The 18430-nt window shown below is 36.7% G+C and overlaps 2 protein-coding genes across 2 annotated transcripts; both read right to left on the bottom strand.

The window, feature by feature from the left end:
• Positions 1–1943: 1943 nt before the first annotated feature.
• On the bottom strand, positions 1944–11741 carry LOC110721075 (cyclic nucleotide-gated ion channel 17-like). Its single transcript, XM_021900190.1, has 8 exons — positions 11576–11741; positions 11059–11096; positions 10366–10933; positions 7000–7212; positions 6046–6347; positions 5020–5131; positions 3727–3963; positions 1944–3097 (listed from the first exon to the last, which is right to left on the bottom strand). Exons 2-8 carry the CDS (start codon positions 11085–11087, stop codon positions 2411–2413), a joined length of 2148 nt encoding a protein of 715 aa, XP_021755882.1. The 5' UTR covers positions 11088–11096; positions 11576–11741; the 3' UTR covers positions 1944–2410.
• A 1717-nt stretch (positions 11742–13458) lies between these two features.
• On the bottom strand, positions 13459–17931 carry LOC110721073 (alpha,alpha-trehalose-phosphate synthase [UDP-forming] 5-like). The gene is made up of 3 exons (XM_021900189.1): positions 15065–17931; positions 14695–14968; positions 13459–14286 (listed from the first exon to the last, which is right to left on the bottom strand). Exons 1-3 carry the CDS (start codon positions 17044–17046, stop codon positions 13756–13758), a joined length of 2787 nt encoding a protein of 928 aa, XP_021755881.1. The 5' UTR covers positions 17047–17931; the 3' UTR covers positions 13459–13755.
• Positions 17932–18430: the final 499 nt, after the last annotated feature.

Genomic DNA, 18430 nt, shown 5'->3' with positions numbered 1-18430 from the left:
CAAAGAACAATTCTACCCCGTCAACACAGCGTTTGTTGCACGGATGAAGTTGCAAGAGTGCCGCCAGAAGGGTTCTCTTCGCAACTATGTTAAGGAATACTCGGCGATAATGTTGGACATCACAGACATGAATGAGAAAGATCGTGTGTTCAACTTTGTCAACGGGCTAAAGGAATGGGCGCAGCGAGAGATTTTGAGGCAGAATATTGATACCCTCGCTGCTGCTATGTGTGCTGTTGAGAGATTGATGGACTACTCAGTCGGGAAGGGTCGTCAATCCGAGAAGGATTCAAGTGGGACGTCAACACGCTCTAACAGTCCGTCTCCAAGCTCTCCAAAGGGTATAGAGAACTGCTCACGAGTATCGTCCAACACCATTAATACATATCATAGAAGAAGTGGAGGAGGTGATGCCCAGAGACAAACATCTACCCCCTCCCACAACTCAGGAAACTCGAAGGCCGGCGCATCCTCGGCAAACACAAGGGCAATAAACTGCATACTTTGTCGAGGTCCACACAAATGGTGGGATTGCGAGCATAAAGAAGAACTTGACAAGATCCAAAAGAGATTGTCATCCATGTCCGTTCAGGAGGCCACAAAAGAGACTAGCAGCGATGAGGAGCCCACATATAGGATGGGTTCCATACGACGCCTGAGTGCTATGAGAATGATAGCACCTCAAGAAGAACCAGAAGTCCGATATCTTTCGGCAATGCGAGTGATGGAGCCTGAGAAGAAGGCAACATCGAAGAAACAAGCTCGCACCAGAAACCCAGAGAAGCGGGAGATGAAGCCCATGGAGTTGGCAACATCCCAGATACACACCCGCCAAAACCAGAATCAGTCACAAGGTTCGAAGCAAAGAGCGACGAGCCCAGAGACACCAAAGAGACACCAAAGAAGAACCTCCCAAGAGGGAGGAAAAACAGTGGTTGAGCAAACAACGCAGGGCGCGTGCAAGGGATTACAAAGAAAATGGTCACCCAAGAGGCACCAGCCACAACTTGAAGCTCTCCACCACAGTCTCAAGGAAGCAGCTCCCCAACAGATGATGGTGGAAGCAGCTGTCCCCCTTAATTCAACAGATTCCACTCCAAGGAGGAAATTTAGAGATGAAACTCTCAACAAGATGTTCGAGCCGAGCGACTCCAGAGACAAGCTCCTCGTCAACAAAGAAGATCCAGCTCAAGAGTCAGATAAGATTCCAGAAGATAGCCGCACCAACGGCGCATCCGAAACTTGAGATAGTTTAGGGTTTTCTAATTTTGATTGTAACTTTTGTAAGTCGACGAGGTCGTCGACAGCTTAAGTGGGGGAGGATGTTAGAATCCAACTCCTTTTGATGTATTAGATTCCATTTAAGTGCTTTCCTAGAGTTTAAGTTATGTTTTCTTAGCTTGAGGTCCCATTATTGTGTTACTGTCAGATCAGTGTTCACTAGGGATTCTCCTTGTATGTCATTTAAAGCTCTTCAGAGGGCGAATGATTAATGAAATCTTAAAGCCTTCTACCAAGTGTTGCCTTGCTTTTATGCTTGTTTGTTGTTAGACCTTTATAGATATTGTGTCTTACTTGCATATTAACTCCCCTCCAACCCAACTTGATGCGCTAAGGACTCGTGGTTCGGACCCGCTTGTGCCCGCTTTGAAGTATCGGCCGTCACAAGCCCCGACCACCCGCACTCCGTCGCCCAGATAGACGTGAGTGCTCCTGAGATTCTATTGCCCGCTTGTGTTGCTTTGTGCTCACAAGCCCCTCTTCCGCTCAAGGCTAGCGTTCTTGCCGCCAAAAGGCTAGAGCGCGCCGCACGTTTCGGGGTCCAAACTCCCGGACCGTGACACCAAGCCACTCAAGAAATTTTAGGAAGAGAAAAGGAAGATGCAACAAGATATATACAGTTGATAGACTGATAAGGAAAGAAAATCCAGGAATACAACCAATTGTTGTGTATGCAGACTATTACGAGTAAAAGATACAAAGAGAAAATAACCGGGATATGCTATATATATCGTCGTGGTATTAGTGTACAGTACATCTATATATGGTTTTCATACTCCAGTGACAAGTACAGGCAGTCAGACATTGAACAATCCCGGGTTCAAAATATTCAATTTCATTTTATCAAGTTCTACATTGCAACCCAGTACATAATTCCTGCAAGTAAATTTAATGAACTGTTTGTCCAAATCTTCACTTTGTTGCACATTGCAATTCACGAACAACTCTCTCCTATGAGCACCAGCAGGTAATTCAGATGCAAAAAAATGCAGATGATGGCTGACCAAGAGAAATATCCAGCAATTTTGTGTAGGGCTTAACATTGGCTTCTGCTCTCATGGCTTCTTTTCGCCATTCAGCATTTGAACACAAGTTTATAAGATTTTCTATACAGATATATAGTATGTGCTTAATCATCATCAGGAGCAGAAAAATCAGGCTCTTCCGGTTTCTGCAGCTTAATCTTCTGAGCACCTCTCCTGGTGTTTGCTGCAAATTTTGAAGCCAAAAATGTCACTTTTAGGCTTGATACAGCCCGAGGAGTTGCACACGATTCGTCCTCTCTAGTATCGTCATCATCTCTCTCAGACGCAAAAGAATCCAAGGACGAAAGACCTTTTGCTGTCCTCCTTCTCTTGTACCGCCGCCAAGCAGCTTGTATAAAACAGGCAGCCCAGGTCCTCCAATGGTGAGAGTAAAACCGAAATGTATGCTGGAGTTTCTTGCTGTGAAGGCGCCTAAATTGATTGGCTACAAACTTCAGATCTTCTGCTCTAAGGGCAAAGGCTTCCACTTCAACAAAGGCTCTCACAGTTCTGGTTGAAGAAGGAAGATTAAGAGAGGATTTTGGATGAAGAGCCCAACCAAGCAATTCTTCACCACAAAAGTCTCCAGGTTTCAAAATAATCGAGTTAAAAAATCCAGTTCGACCTCCATTTGTGGTGGAACTCTCCAATCTACCTCGAATGATGAAAAGCATCTCTGTCACAGGATCACCCTCTCGAACAATATATGTGCCCTCTGTACATAATGAAGATACAAGACGTTCACAGATTGCGTCGAGTAGCTGGTCATCCATCTGCGAGAAGAAAGGAACCTGCATAATATGGAGTAGCTGGTTAGTGTGTGGCATCAAAACAGAGCATATAGAGAAGGTTATTGTTTGAGCAAGAAATTATTTGAAAGTAAATGTTGTGGGCAGAACTCAAATGTAAGCAAGACATAGGTATAATTGCTTCAGGGACCAGTACAGAAAACACACACAACCTCTGTTTCAATTTATTTGCAACATATACCATAAATGGATACTGCAAATAATTTGCAACAAATGTTTTCTTTCCTTTTTACTTGTCATTTCTTTCTCTCACTCTCCTCATCACATACAACTTTATTTTTCTGTCCCCATATTCACTCACAAACAAATTTTACCTAGATGTCATTATAATTTATAAAGGTGATATTTATAGGTTTTTTCCCTTGTGCAATGACCACACCAAGCTAAGCTATATCTTAATAATGGAGCATATTAGAATGAGTGTATCCGACAATCTTCCTAGCTGGTAAAAATGAACTAAGAAAAATAAAAAAACAGAAAAGAAAGAAACATTGAAAAAGGAGGTCACATTGATCTTTCAACTCTAGAGCAATAAAAATTGAAAATTTAAATGATCTTCCTATCAGGTATCTAAGCTTTAGAGCAATAAACATTAGGTACCGAAGGCATACCCTTCGAACAAGATCTAAGCACAGGTGGCGCTGGATGTCTCTACGTAGGTCAACAGGTAAGCTAGTCAGGATTGCTTCTTCATCCACACCTCGAGTTGCAAGCCATTTATACTGTACAAAACGTCGGACACGCTGTCTCAGATCTTCAGGGAGTTGTCGATGCCTCATCCACTCTTCAGTATCTCTTCGCTTGAGTCTCCACTCCTCCAGCCTCACAGTGATAGATTGGAGATAAGTCTACAAAAAACACATTAAATTCAAGGATTCAGAAAAAACAATCTGCAATCTTTTATTAACGCACAAGACAATCACAGCCATAAGAAAATTTTCATCACTAAAACCCCACTCCTTTTTAAATGAAACAAGTCTGTGACTGAAAAATCATGATTTCATCCAAATGGTTCTCTATCTTCCTTTATAATGTTTTTTTTTTTTTTTTTTTTTTTTTTTTTTTTTTTTTTTTTTTTTTTTTAAACCTCTTTTTTACGGAGTACATACAAAGTTGAATCAACACGTTAAGATATTGGCCAATTTTCTAGTGCAAATTCAACAGCCCACTCAAAAGAACTTGAATATGGAGTAGTATCTACTCAAGCATCCGACAATAATAACAATTAAAAAAAAAGCACACTACATTTCAAATCCTTCCTTCACAAATCACAACCTATTAACCTTGGGGACGACATGTCAGATGCAGGTTGCTACCACATTGGTAAAGGAGTACAACTTGGTACAATATCAATTTTCATAGTTTGAAAGCACATCTTAAATTCATGATGCCTGAACGTCCCTCCCATATTTCAGGCTAAACAATATGAAATTTCATAGGGGAGATTTTAATACGTGTAATGTCAAAAAGGAGCTGCTGAAGAGTGGTAATTGCACCAGGGAAAAAATCTAGAAATATCACCTTATAATTTAGACTCTAAACATTATAAAGGAAGATTTCATAGTGACATGTAAAAAACAATTTAGACTCTAAATTACCCAAAAAAAGGGCTCTCACACAGTCGCACACTACCGTGATGAATCTTATGATTATCATTTGTCTCATTGTAAAAAAACAGACCACAAATTCCAGAACTCTAGAGCAGCAAGCAAATGTAGGCAAGTTAAAATTGATCACTACAAGTAGAAATATTAATCACGAACAGCGCAGATTCAGAGAATAAAACGACGACCAAACCAATCCTCAACATAGAGAAGCAAAATTTTTTCAAGCTATTATTTGTCATTACAAGGGATACTTCAAAATACATACATCCATAAATGTTAAGAGGATAGCAGTTTTACCTGCATATTCCCAATCAAATGTGCAAATAAGACAAGACCCAAAATGGCAATGAGTATGGCAAATGATGTCTCCCCAATTAATGTGCTTGTATTTAGATTCTGCCCATAGGAGCTGTAATAGAAATATGGAAAGGCATATTAGCATCTTTTAGACAAAATATATCTATAATAGCATTTGGACATTTGACGTATGAAACAGCAAAGGCACACTAAGTTTTTATTTTTATTTTTTTTTTTAATTTTTTTTTACAATGTAAAAATAAATAATAAAACTTCTACAGGTCCAGATGTAACATTTAAAACAAGGAATTAGATTAAATGAAAAAAAGGACATCTATTACACCAGAGCTACCATCTAGACTCCTTAAGTCTCTAGCACATGATGGCTCCATAGGGCTCAACCAAAGTCACTATAGTAATTTTGTCTCTAGTCGCCTTTCAGGCATTTGCTCCTAAAAAAATCGTATCGGTTATTGCTTCCCTTTCCAATACCTTTGAACAACCCAAACCTTCAATTTCTTGAGCAAGTGAAAGTACAAGTTCCAAATAAAGTATTCCCTCCATAACACTATGACAATTCACAAAACAGAAGTGCGATAGAATTGACTGGGTAAGTAACAATTTGGTTAAAAAAAAAAAACCTCGGGTGACATGTTTGGTAAAAAAAAAAAACTCGGGTGACATGTTTGGTAAAAAAAAAAGGGACCTTTGTGACAAATCGGTAAGAATAATGAGTTCTGGCAACAACTAACCAGAACATAACCCTAAAGTGAAAATTTAGGTTTTAAAGACACCGGTATTTATTTTTCATGCACTCACTTTTTCTATTAATTGGCCCAAATAAATTATCATACCCATTTTTATAAAAATTAACTGCTGCATTAGCTTTATATCCAAAAATAAACTATAGCATTAGCTTTTAATTAAACTATTCCTCAATTATTGAACTCTAGAAAATTGAATAAGATGTATCAGCTATTATTCTAGTATATCAAATATATGTCAATGATGGTTTTGAGGGTCTACCTTAATTGCTGCAAGCCCCACCATAAACAATAGAAGTACTTCCGGATAAAATTGGAGGAGACGACATTCTTCTTTACTGCATCTTCAAAAATTCCATATGTGAAGCTCTTACTTTGTTTTGGATCACAGTTGCTGAATACACTAGTTGTGTTAGCCCAAGCCATACGTTTTAGATTATTGACCATATTACAATCTAAAAAATGAGGCTTGCATTTTTGAGGGACTTTTTCATGTCTGCAGCTGAACTTCCAACAGTGTGTATACCTCTCAATTGAAAGTAAATACCATGCGGCCCCAAGAACCTGCATAGTACAGAGCAATTTGATCAAGCTGGACAGAAAGGAAAATAAAAATATCAACAGAAGAATATCCATTGATCTCAATTTCTTTGGCATATCTGTTATTATGAGGATAATCATATCTTCTTTCCATCACACATCATCAAGAGATACCTCAGAACATAACTGCTACAATGTGCCAAAATCATAAAAATACTTTTTTGGGAGAGGGGATGTTAATGGTAAGATGGAAAATCTCAAACGAAAAAGAAGGAATGATCAAACGCCTGCTACAGTACTATGGTGTCTACAAAAATACAAAGTTTTGAAATTTTTTAAAACTATATATTTATCTCAGTATTTCTGAAATAAAGTAACAATAATTGCCGCAGTAGTACTACAGAAAAGGATAAATAAAGGATTTGTGGAAAGCTAACAGTGTTTTTTTTTTTTCCCAGTAGATAGAAAATAAAAAGGATATCTCCATACTCGAGGCTAAAGCAAATCTAGCAGAAGTTTCAATCCTGAAAAAAAATCAGCTTTTATACTTGATTCCAATTATATACCAGGCTTTTACAAGATCAAATTGCATGTATGGAACTCCCAGTTTATTAGATGTGACTTTGTGTGCATGTGTACAGTTCAGCTAAAAGCACAAACAATGAGAAATACATACATGGCTAGCTAGGATATATAACAATAGATTGTATGCTGCACCAGCCCATGCAGTCTTTGTGACAACTCCGGTGGCCTTTATAATTTCAGAACTCAGGGGGAAAATCAGATACAATCGAGGAATATACTGAAGCAAAACAATGAGCGCAAGAGCATTGTTGTTGTGATCAGTTCTTGGACTTCTCGATGCAGGTATGATGAACCAGATTACAAACTGCAAAGATATATGGAGAAAAATGTATATATAATATTGTCTCAAAATGTTGTATAAAAATGAGTAAATTATAACAAAGTTTTCTAAGGAAACATCCCTTTCATAAAATACTAAATCCTTGTAAGCTTTGAATTTTCTTTATCAGAAAATAAAAATTAAAAAAAATAAAAAAATCCATCGACATTACGAAAGGTCAACTTCTTATTTCTTAAGATGGAAAATCAGGAATCCATGAGTCCATACAAAAATATGAACACAGAATGTTAACCTTATAGTGCTACACATCTTTATGAAAGGATACTCATTTCTGACTTAACTATACTTAAATAACTAACATACATAAGTACATAACCACCAAAACTCTTTCCAGTCAATAATTTTAACCCAAATCCCAATAAAAGCATTTATTCTACATAATAGGAGAAATACCCACATCTAAGACGCAGTAGCTGCATAAAACAAACAGTAGGTTTTTAAATTATTTCCACAAGACTCTTCTTTCATAGCAGGTCCAATTACTAGATGACTGCTTTAGTATCCAGGTCAAACTTCAAAGTCTTACTGATCTAATAGCATAGTTTAGGTTCATGCCCTCCAGTCTGTGTTAGCAGTGGCATAAATGTCTTAATTACTAAAGTTGGTAGCCTTAAATTTTCAACATTCTAGAAACAAAGCACTGTTGTTTATGTTTAGCTGACAATATTCAATTATTGCTGGTTTCTGTGCAAGGAACAATTTTAAATGCTTTGGATGACAAGTCAGGCCTGAAAGAGCCACTTCTACTGCTTTTTAGGCTGTTTATACGTATCCAAGAAAACAATTTGCTTCAGCTCATCAGATGGGATGGAGGTACTTTCAATAATTGGTCTTCAAGCACTATTAGCAGATAGACGGCTTTATGCAGGCGGTACCATAGTCTATTTTGCAGCTCATAGCCCCCAGCATCAAATCACAAGGGCAGCAATCCTAAAGATAAAGTATGCAGAAACCTGTCTTTTGAGAAATCAAATGCAATTGCAATTACTCCCTCAGTCCCCTATTAATGGTTGTTGGAAAAAAACAAATGGGGTGAACATTTTGAGACTAAAATTTGTCCATAAGGGACTATCAAAAGGGGACGGAGTGAGTACTACCTATTCTTGTTAAAATCAGACCAGACACACCAGAACAGAAAAATTCAGACCTCACCAGACCAAATTATGAAGATAACAATGTAGTCAAGACAAAAATATTAGACCAGAAAAACTTTCAGATCAGACCAGAACAAACCTTAAACAATACTCCCTCCGTTCCTAAATGTTTTTTACGTTTCCATTTAGGGTGTTCCTTTTTATTCTTTACATTTAGTATCTTTCCTATTTTGGTCATAAATTTTGGACAAAATTACCCTTGTTTTACAATTTTTTTACTCAAAAGTTCTTACTTTTCCATGTGCTATTGTACTTTTTGTACTATTTTAATAGTTTTTCAACACTTATTATTACTTTCTCTCTCCTCTCTCCTCTAATTTCTTCACCCCACATGCTCAACATTGTATTTTTTTAATAAAATTGTACTTTCAATCATTGAAATATTCCAATATACCTCAACTTTACACAATTTCTTAATAACCACGCATAATTCCAAACATAAAAAATATTAGGAAACGGAGGGAGTAGAAGTCAGAATAGCTCTATCAATGTGAAGAGAAGAGCATAGCAACCTATATCAATACTGATTCCTTGGGTTTGAAGAAGAATCTTGACACCTAGAACTTTGGCTATTGATTGCGTAGAATGGGTAATAGATGAAAGTGGTTTCTCAAAATAAAATGCTTGCACGTAGCCATATAGCTGCATAAGCTGACTAACGGATTAAAACTAATAGTAATACTTCAAAGAAAGATACTGTTTCTTACTTCATGTCAGAACCCACGTGGATGGCAAACAAGGCTGACATGATAAAGGCTAGGGATACTACATACCATGGTTTTGCACTTATGCCAATGCCTGCTAATGAGTATTATAGGTGATAGATAATATCTTATCTTCACGTAGCTTGTAATCCCAAGGCATAACTTTGAACAGATTTCACAAGTTATACTCCACCACAAAAGTGCTTGCTCCAAAATTGTTACTAGATTTACTACAGCCTTGAGCCTTCACTTCATATTCTGCCACCAATACTCTATCACCGTGGTCCAAAATTCCTGTAGTTTTAGTCTTTCAGAAGTCACTAAGCTTAAGATAATGGATAGTGTTCAATGTTGTTCGGTTAATCGGTTGTCTAGTTGTGAATAGCTTTCTCTATTGGTCAATTAAGTTTTTCTTGCCCAAAAGCAAGAAGGAAGAGATAAAGCATGGTGAGCAAAACTAGAGAATTTAAAGATACAGTTTTAAAAGTGTTTGTCCTAACTTAATGGAGAGCAATGATAAACTCGTGTGTGTAGAATAATGTTCCAAGGAATATGTAATGGGCTAGCTGATAAAAGACGTTCTCATAGATACACATGTGAAATCTCAAGAATCAAGATTGCACCCTAAATAAAGAACTACTCCGTAAGAACTAAAACTAAAAAAAGATTATAAGGTGTTGGAGATATAAATGCAGTGTATGGAACCATAAGCATCAATAAGACACAAGGAAACTTGAAAACCCAAATATATAGTATAGGCTTCTTAAAAACTACGGAGTATAAATTATCAACTACATCCAGTTGATGGTGCAACACTTAAGGCACTCAAATGATTTGCAAGCTTGTCATTGCACATCCTATTGGGACTTTTTGACATGTCTGAATGCCATTAAATCTACAACTTGTATCTTTTTACGCAACTCGCAGATCTAAAGACCTATTCAGTAATGAAAGAAGCATCAAATTGAAAAAGAAGAGGGAGGGGAGGGAGTGGGGGGGGGGGGGGGGAGCACATGCTACCCAAATTCCAACTATACACAAATAAAGTTCACACAAACAAGCTAGTACACATAGATAAGATGTGTTCCATTCATTCTTCAACAAACATTTTCAAAGAAAGCATCAATGTCACATGCATGTGTCATTTTAACTGTATGAATATCCCCTACACTACAAAAAAATATGCTGTAACTTTCAACCTTACTTTAGTGATCATAAACTCATCAAAATGAAAGTAAATGATAATGAGCCTACCATACCTGGGGCAGAGGCAATGTAGCAATGGCATCAATGAAGAAATCGGATTTGAAGTACCTCCGTGCAATCATGTTGGGGTCTCTCACAAGCTCGCCTCTTCCAAAAACCCGAGAACTAGGAGCAACATAAGCTGTTCTGAATTTGATAATCAAGTGCAAGAGATAAAAGAGATCCGCAACAGTCCGACACAAGGTGACAAAAATTTGCAAATGCAAATCAGTTTTCACACAATAAGTCTTACTATTTCCAGATATCCCAGGCAGATAAAAGTAGAGGGGGTCGATGAAAAGTGCCAGCAAGCACGAAACAATGAAAATCTTGTTCCATCTCAGCACAATATCACTCCCAGGATCTAGTATCTTTTTCCTCCATGACTCTTCATCCTCCTCTGGCAAAACCTTAGTCTTACCAAACTTATATGCTTCTCCTATTCTACCACTAACCCCTAAATTTCCACCTCCATTATAGTATACTGATGAAAGCTTATATGTAGATGATGACTTATCTAATCTTGTAGGGTCTAATTTTGGCAATACAATATCTGGGTCTAGTTTCTCACCAGAATGAAACCTATAATAACATAATATTACACATAATTAACACAAATATTCACCAAATAACCCCAAAATTACAACAAATTAAACAGTAGCATAAACATTAACAAAATAAAAGTAAAGAATTACTGTGAAACTTACCTTACAATCTTTTCCTTCTTCAGCTCCATGCTAAAACCCTAGCATACCCAGTTCAAAGTAACCCAGATCAGTGACAAACACTCAATCAACAAAAAATTCATGAAAAACTAGAAAGAATACAAGAAACCCCACTAAAACTTATGATACAATTACACCAAAAAACAGCAGAAATTGGTGGGTATGCAACAAATTATGCCAAAATTAAGATCTTGAACAAGAATATACTTGATTTAGGGCAAATTTCACAGTAAAAACTAGAAACCCAGAAAGGAGTAAGAGCTAAAAAACTAAAATTTGGGTTTTGAAGCCTACAAATTGACTAGAATTGTTTACTGTTTGTGATTAAACAGACACAGAATAAAGGGGATTTTACAAATCAAAATTTAGACTTTGGAGAGGAAAATAAGTCAATGGATGTTGACTGAAGAGAAGAAAAGAAACAGTGAAGAAATATTCCCAAAAAAATAAGGAATGCATCCTAATTCACATTGGACACTTGACACTGGAAGTTTTGTACCTGTAATTTTCACTGTATTCTTTTGGTCATAAAATTTCAACGAAGAAATGCTCCATTGTTCTTGGTAAGAGTTAAAAATTCTGGGTGTGGAAGAATGTAACGATACTACGATAGGGTGAAGCAGATTTCCCTCTTCCACAAAATCAGTCAAATCCTTTGATTAATCAATTATATTAATAGACCTATGTTAACTTCAAGGAATGTATTTTATTCTTGAATAGATCGTCTAACATGTAATAGTTGTTTAATTGTACTATGGAGTACTTTTGTTGATCCGAACTTGAGTTATACGAAAATACATGTACGGGTAACTAAATGACTTAAAAGGTTAGAATAAAACTAAGCTGATATAGATTGTGACTCAATCCGATCTTAAATTTTGGAGTATTATAAAAGGACACATACTTGAATTCTCAAAAGAAATAACCTTTTTAGATTATGAGCCAAAAGTTTCTAAACTCTCTTCACTTAAATCTGACACGAGCCGAATAAACTTGATTCAAACGACCCATTTGTCACTCTAATAAGCATTTCATCTAATTACTTGACATTTCTTACACTTTAATCCTTCTTAAATGACTATACAAATAACTTTATGTTAGTCAAGTACAATTGCTTTTTTGACCCAACATTTTCACTTTACTACTCGTAACATATATAAGTATTGATAAAATGCCCGTAAAAAAAAAGTATTGATAAAATGATAAATTAACATGGCATGATGATAATATGAGTAGGATCTTGCTAACGAGCGCCCCAAGTGTGAGATAACTAAATAATATATTACTTAAGATATTATTAAGTTAGGAATATATGATAAAATTACACATCAATAGTGTCATAAATGTTACTTTTATTTAAATAAATCTACTTTTAATTGTTTTATCTAACACCCAGTGGGCGCTCGTGAATTTTTGCCATTTAACAATGCGCATGGTAGAGTTTGTTTTTTATATGTTACTTTAAAAACAATTATTAAAGTTAGTATATAGATAGTGAAAATATGTCAAATGTGCTAATTATTTAGAAAAGGGAGGAAGTAATATTTAAATATATGAATCAGTTCAGCTCCTAATTTCCTTCTCTCATAAAATATTCATTTCAACTTTATTCAATTCAGTTCAGTTCAATTTAGCTCAGTTCAATAAATTAGAACAGGCCCTTCACTTGCATTGGATTATTTTTACCAAAATTTCATAAGAGGAGTTCTAATGTATTTTTATTTTGATAAGATAAAGCCTAGTTTGATGTCATAGTATAAATTAGTTCAGTTCTTAGGACCTGTTCTCTTACGTTGAAGTTCAGTTCAGTTCAGCTCCTAATTTCCTTCTCTTATAAAATATTCATTTCAGTTCAGTTCAGCTGAGTCCAGTCAATGAGAACAGACCCTTAATTTCATTTTCTCATAAATAATTCAATTCAGTTCAATAAATCAGAACAAACCCTTAATTGAAAATACTGTTTTAGTGAACAAATACGTTGTTTTGAATTGAAACTTGATCTTTTAGCATTTATTTGGGTTTAATTTTATTTATGTTGATCTTATTTGCTTTAATTGTTGCAAACATGTTTGACTGATCCTAATCAATTAATTTGTTGGCGGTTATAATTTGTGGTACCTTTTTTTTTAGTTGGTGAAACTTACTACTCATAGCCGTTATTATTGGTAAATTAATCCAATTTACCAATAAGAAAAAGTCTGAAATTCATATAGCTCCATTATAGCTTTCATTACGGTGCTCTTTCTCACGAAATTAATACTGGCTGTTCATTCATCATAGAAAAAACATTACAGCAATCCACAGAAAACTCAGCTGTAAAAAAACAGAAACTGATGAATTGAAACACCAAATTCAAGTGAACAAATTTAAAGAATTCATAGCTTGAAAAAATAGTTGAACAAATAAGCTGTTATAAAATCGAAACACCAAACCCCAAGTTGCAAGCATAGAAAATGCAAGCAGCTAGACATTATAGTGAAACAACTACAATTAAAAAGAATTGATAGCTTGTTATACTGTCTTACGCCTAAGAAGATGGTATCAGCTATTCTGCAAAACGGAACCTATGCACTTGTATCTCCTAAAAAATGTATCCTAGATACTTGAACAAAAATCATATACTTTGCTGTACAGAATTCTTTTCTGCCCCTACCCTGTCTCTTAATCTGTCTGTAAATTCTAATCTAGAACTTTGCTATCATCAGTAGCAATTTGAGCATCAGAAGACTTAGGTTGCTGCACTGCGGATGCATCAGCAGGCTCTGGTTGCTGCACTGCGGATGCATCAGCAGGCTCTGGTTGCTGCACTGCAGATGCATCAGTCGGCTCTGGTTGCTGCACTGCGTATGCATCAGTCGGCTCTAGTTGCTGCACTGTAGATGCATCAGCAGCCTTAGGTTGTTGCACTGTAGATGCATCAGCAGCCTTTGGTTGTTGCACTGCAGATGCACCAGCAAGGCCCTCAATCAAGGTGATGACTTCAGAACTATCATCGAGGTAGTATTTTGCCATGCTTGGTTTCTGACCAACTGTGCAGGCATACACTTCAGGGATTGGTGGCAATGATGAGTTTGTGGCTGCATGACTGATACCCTCAAACATATCTTCGTCAGAACGGTCATCTCCTATGCACAGGACAAAATCTGTCGGTTTACCCATATCATTCATAGTTGTAATGAGTTTTTCCACCACGACACCTTTGCTCACACCCTTCCATTAAAAATTCAAAAACATTCAATCAAATTCAGAGTAAACAACAGAGTATTCAAATTTGACAATGAACAGAATTTAGAGCAATGAAAACCTTGACAATGGAAATATATTTTACTATATATACAAAACTGAATTTAGAGCAAAGCTGAAAGAGTAAAATCGTCATTTTGACCAAATTCTGTCACACTAAGAGTTGACCAAGGAACTATATGAAATAATTTATGGAAAAAAAAAGTTGACATAATTATATACAGTAGCTTTAATAAATCAATCATGACAGCAAATGTTTGGTCAGATCCAGATATTCCCATTTGCTCATAAATCCATACACCAAATGCTTCTTGATAATTAATAGTACTTGGCCAAATGAAGAGAAATTTCAGCACATATATTTATATATGTTACCTGTGGTTTCACTTCGACTATATGCTTGCCACGTTTAACAACGACGGGTTCATTGGCCAGCACATTTTCCAAATGATCAAGCAATTCCTTGGATTGACATTCCCCAAAATCATGGTCAGAATCCAGGTAATGCCACACCAATGCACTTTCCTTATACTCTATGGAAGAACCATCAGTTGCTTCTGCATAAAGCTCCATTATTGGTCCTACAACTTTCTTCCACTCAAAATTTGTTCCCAAGATACTTGACTCCCATTCTGAGTTCTGACTCCACCTACACACAGAAAGAGTGATTGCCTTACAAAATCAATTTAATCACATACGAAACAGCAACAACATGAATAAGAAATAGTTTCTATATGTAATTTACCTGGTAAAATATCCATGCTCTGCTGAAATCCCAAGCTTTTCACAGGCAGAAAACCACTTGCTGAGAGTCTCTCTGCTTCTTCCACTTACAATGAAGACAGCATTTTTCGGATCATTGCATAAACTATTCAAGAGGGACAGAACTTCAGTAGTAGGTGCCATATTAACAGATGTCTGTGGAATCATAGTTCCATCATAGTCCAGCAAGATCAGCCTACTGTTTGAATTTGCATATGTAGCTCTGATGTGATCGACTGTGAGCTTCCTAAAGTCAGGAGGCAGGGCAATAAGCCTGAAATTCAAACCAAAGCCAACACCCCAACACCTCATGGAAAAGGGATCGCCACAAGCTCTCACAAGATCTTGGTCGAAACTCTTAGCCCAATAAGCAATATCATGAGAACTAATATACTTGAAATGTTTTTCGTGCCTCAGCTGTTTCTCCTTCTCTGTCAAACTAATTGCCAGAAGCATTGCCTCAGCTACTTCCTCCACATTCCATGGATTGACCCTTATTGCTCCACTAAGAGATGGCGAGCATCCAACAAACTCTGAGACAATGATGACACTCTCCTTGAGCACAGAAGAGTCAACCCCTAAAGCAGCATCTAATGCAGGACTACCTTGGCGAGAAACAGTGTATTTATAAGGCACAAGATTCATCCCATCCCTCACCGCATTCAGCAAGCAACAGTCAGATATCGCATAGTATGCAACCTTCTCTAGGGTTGAAACAGAGTCATGGATAAAAACAATCGGATCATACCCCGGTGTGCCATACGTGTCATTAACCTCCTTGGCAATCTGATGGGTCTCATTTACAACTTCTTGCACATCATTCCCTCGACTCCTTGCTGGATTAGCTATCTGAACAAGAACCAATTGCCCCCTCAACTTCGGCTGCGAATTCAAAAGATGTCCCATAGCCATAAACTTGAAACTAATCCCTTTCAAAACATCCATATCATCAACACCCACAATCACTTTCTTCCCTTCAAATTTCTCCTTCAATTCCTTAATCCTCTTAGCAGTTTCATCCAATGACATCAAAGATTGCAGCTGTCCCATATGAACTCCAACAGGCAAAATCTTAATACTAACAGTTCTCCCAGAGTATTCCACCCCCAAATAACCTCGTTTCGACCTATAATCCAACCCCATCATCCTACTACAACATGACAGAAAATGCCTTGCATAATCAAATGTCTGAAACCCCACAAGATCAGCATTCAATAAACCCCTCAAAATCTCTTCTCTAACAGGTATAACCCTAAAAATTTCAGATGATGGAAATGGACTATGCAAGAAAAACCCAAGTTTAACCCTAAAAACCCTTCTCCTCAACAAGGTAGGCACCACCATTAGATGATAATCATGCACCCACACAAAATCATCACCATTTCTATACCTAAAAACCTCAATTATCTTGTGAGCAAAAAGCATATTAGCACTAACATAAGCACGCCAATTAGATTGATCATAAGCAGCACCATGATTAGATGTAATTGGCAATTTATAATGAAATAAAGGCCATAAGTAGTGCTTACAGAATCCATGGTAAAACTTGTTCTGAATTTCTGGTGAAAGAAACACTGGCAAACACTTGAAATTGTCCAGCAAATATTGGGAAACCTCTTCTTGTTCTTTAATATCAAGAATCTCAACTTTCAAACACCCAACATAAACAACATCAATTTTGGGGTTTAACCCATCTTTTAGCTGCAAAATAAGGGCATCTTCATCAAATTCAAATCCCCATTTCTTGCAAACACCCTCATCATCTTTGAAGCTTTTCAATGGAAGTTGGTTCGCAGCAATGATTAATCTCTGGTCAATCGCACGGGGTGATGAGGCCGTGTGATCAAATTCTGGAATGATCCCTGGTTTTGAAATTATTGACGGAATTCTTCCCACCTTTTCGTCCAACTCCGGTGACATTTCATCCAAACAATTCAGGAGATTTTTGCACGGCCGTTCAAGCATGGTTCTTGAATTTTTCTTTTTCCTGGAAAATTTAATTGATTTTTTTTTTTGCTTAAAAACTTCAACAATGGCGGAAATCAAACAAGACCCAGAAAAGAGAAGGATGAGAATTTTAGTGGGTATTATTTATTTTTTGGGAATTTTAATCGGTGGGTGTTGTAGATTAGGATGAGAGCAATGAACTTCATGTGGGTATTATATATAAAAACTTTATAGTAAAAATTTTATAGTGTGAAAATTTGAAAAAATTGGGAGCTATTAAAGGAAAGAATTATAGGATAAGGAAGAAAGAAATATTTGAAATGATTTATTTCCTTGTTTAAAATGAATCAAAGAGGATTTTTTTTTATATTTATATGGAAAGAGATCTCGGAGATTATGTGGATGATGATGATGTAAGAGCACTCCCAGCAGTGAGGAGAAAAGCCCTCACGAGTAAAAATAAGGGTGTAAAAAAAAATCCGAACACTACATCAGTGAGTGAAAAAACACTCACCGATGAGTGAAAATAAAAACCCTCAAGAGTTGAGGGCTTTTGGTGATGAGTGAAAATAAAAACCCTCAAGATTGGATTAATAAAATCAAGGTGCTTTATTTTTGAGGATTTTTTGAAAATATTTGGGATAAGAACGAAAGACCGACTTTGGTAAATAAGGGGATTAACGATTACGTTTGATCTTTTCTTTTATTTATTATTTTATTTCATTTTTTTATATATGCATTTTGAGAAATTTTTTGTACGAAAATTTGATTCTAATAATTCAACCTTTCGCCGGTCTTATTTTATTAATCCAATCTTTGAATTATTGCTGATTAATCCCACCTTTACACCCCTTTCTATTTTATCCGGCCCAACCGGTTATCCCACCTTCTACAATAGGTTACCTGTCCACGTGTCTCACTATGATTGGTTGTTTTTTTTAAAAAAAAAACTTTTTTTTTAATATTTTCCCCCTCTTTCCTCTTCTCTTTCCCCATACACCCTCTTTCTTGCCCCTCACCTCCATGAAACCCGATACACTCCCAGCCACCTGTACCGCCCTTCCCCAACCACCCTAGCTACCCTCCTGCCCTTCCCTACTTCCCCAACCACCCCAATCACCAACCACGACCAAAACCCCCACCGAGTTTCCTTTTTCAGTTTCAATGGGTGGGGTTTCTAGCTTCAAGAATTTCAATGAGTCACCAACCACGACCACCCCCTGATAAATCACATTTATATAGGATTTATAGGCACGTTTATGCTAAGTTTATAATAGCTTTTTAGGTCTTTTGTTGCTTTTAGAACGCAAATGCATAAGTTGTTTGTTTTGTGCTCTATTACGCTCCGTTTGTGTTTGTCTTGATGTTTCAGGTGATTTTATAGTCATTTCGACGCTTTCGA

This window comes from Chenopodium quinoa, unplaced genomic scaffold (genome assembly GCF_001683475.1).
Source record: "Chenopodium quinoa cultivar QQ74 unplaced genomic scaffold, ASM168347v1, whole genome shotgun sequence".
In the NCBI taxonomy this organism is placed as follows: Eukaryota; Viridiplantae; Streptophyta; class Magnoliopsida; order Caryophyllales; family Amaranthaceae; genus Chenopodium; species Chenopodium quinoa.
Note: the sequence above shows the minus strand (reverse complement) of the source record. Positions and strands in the feature narration are given on the sequence as shown.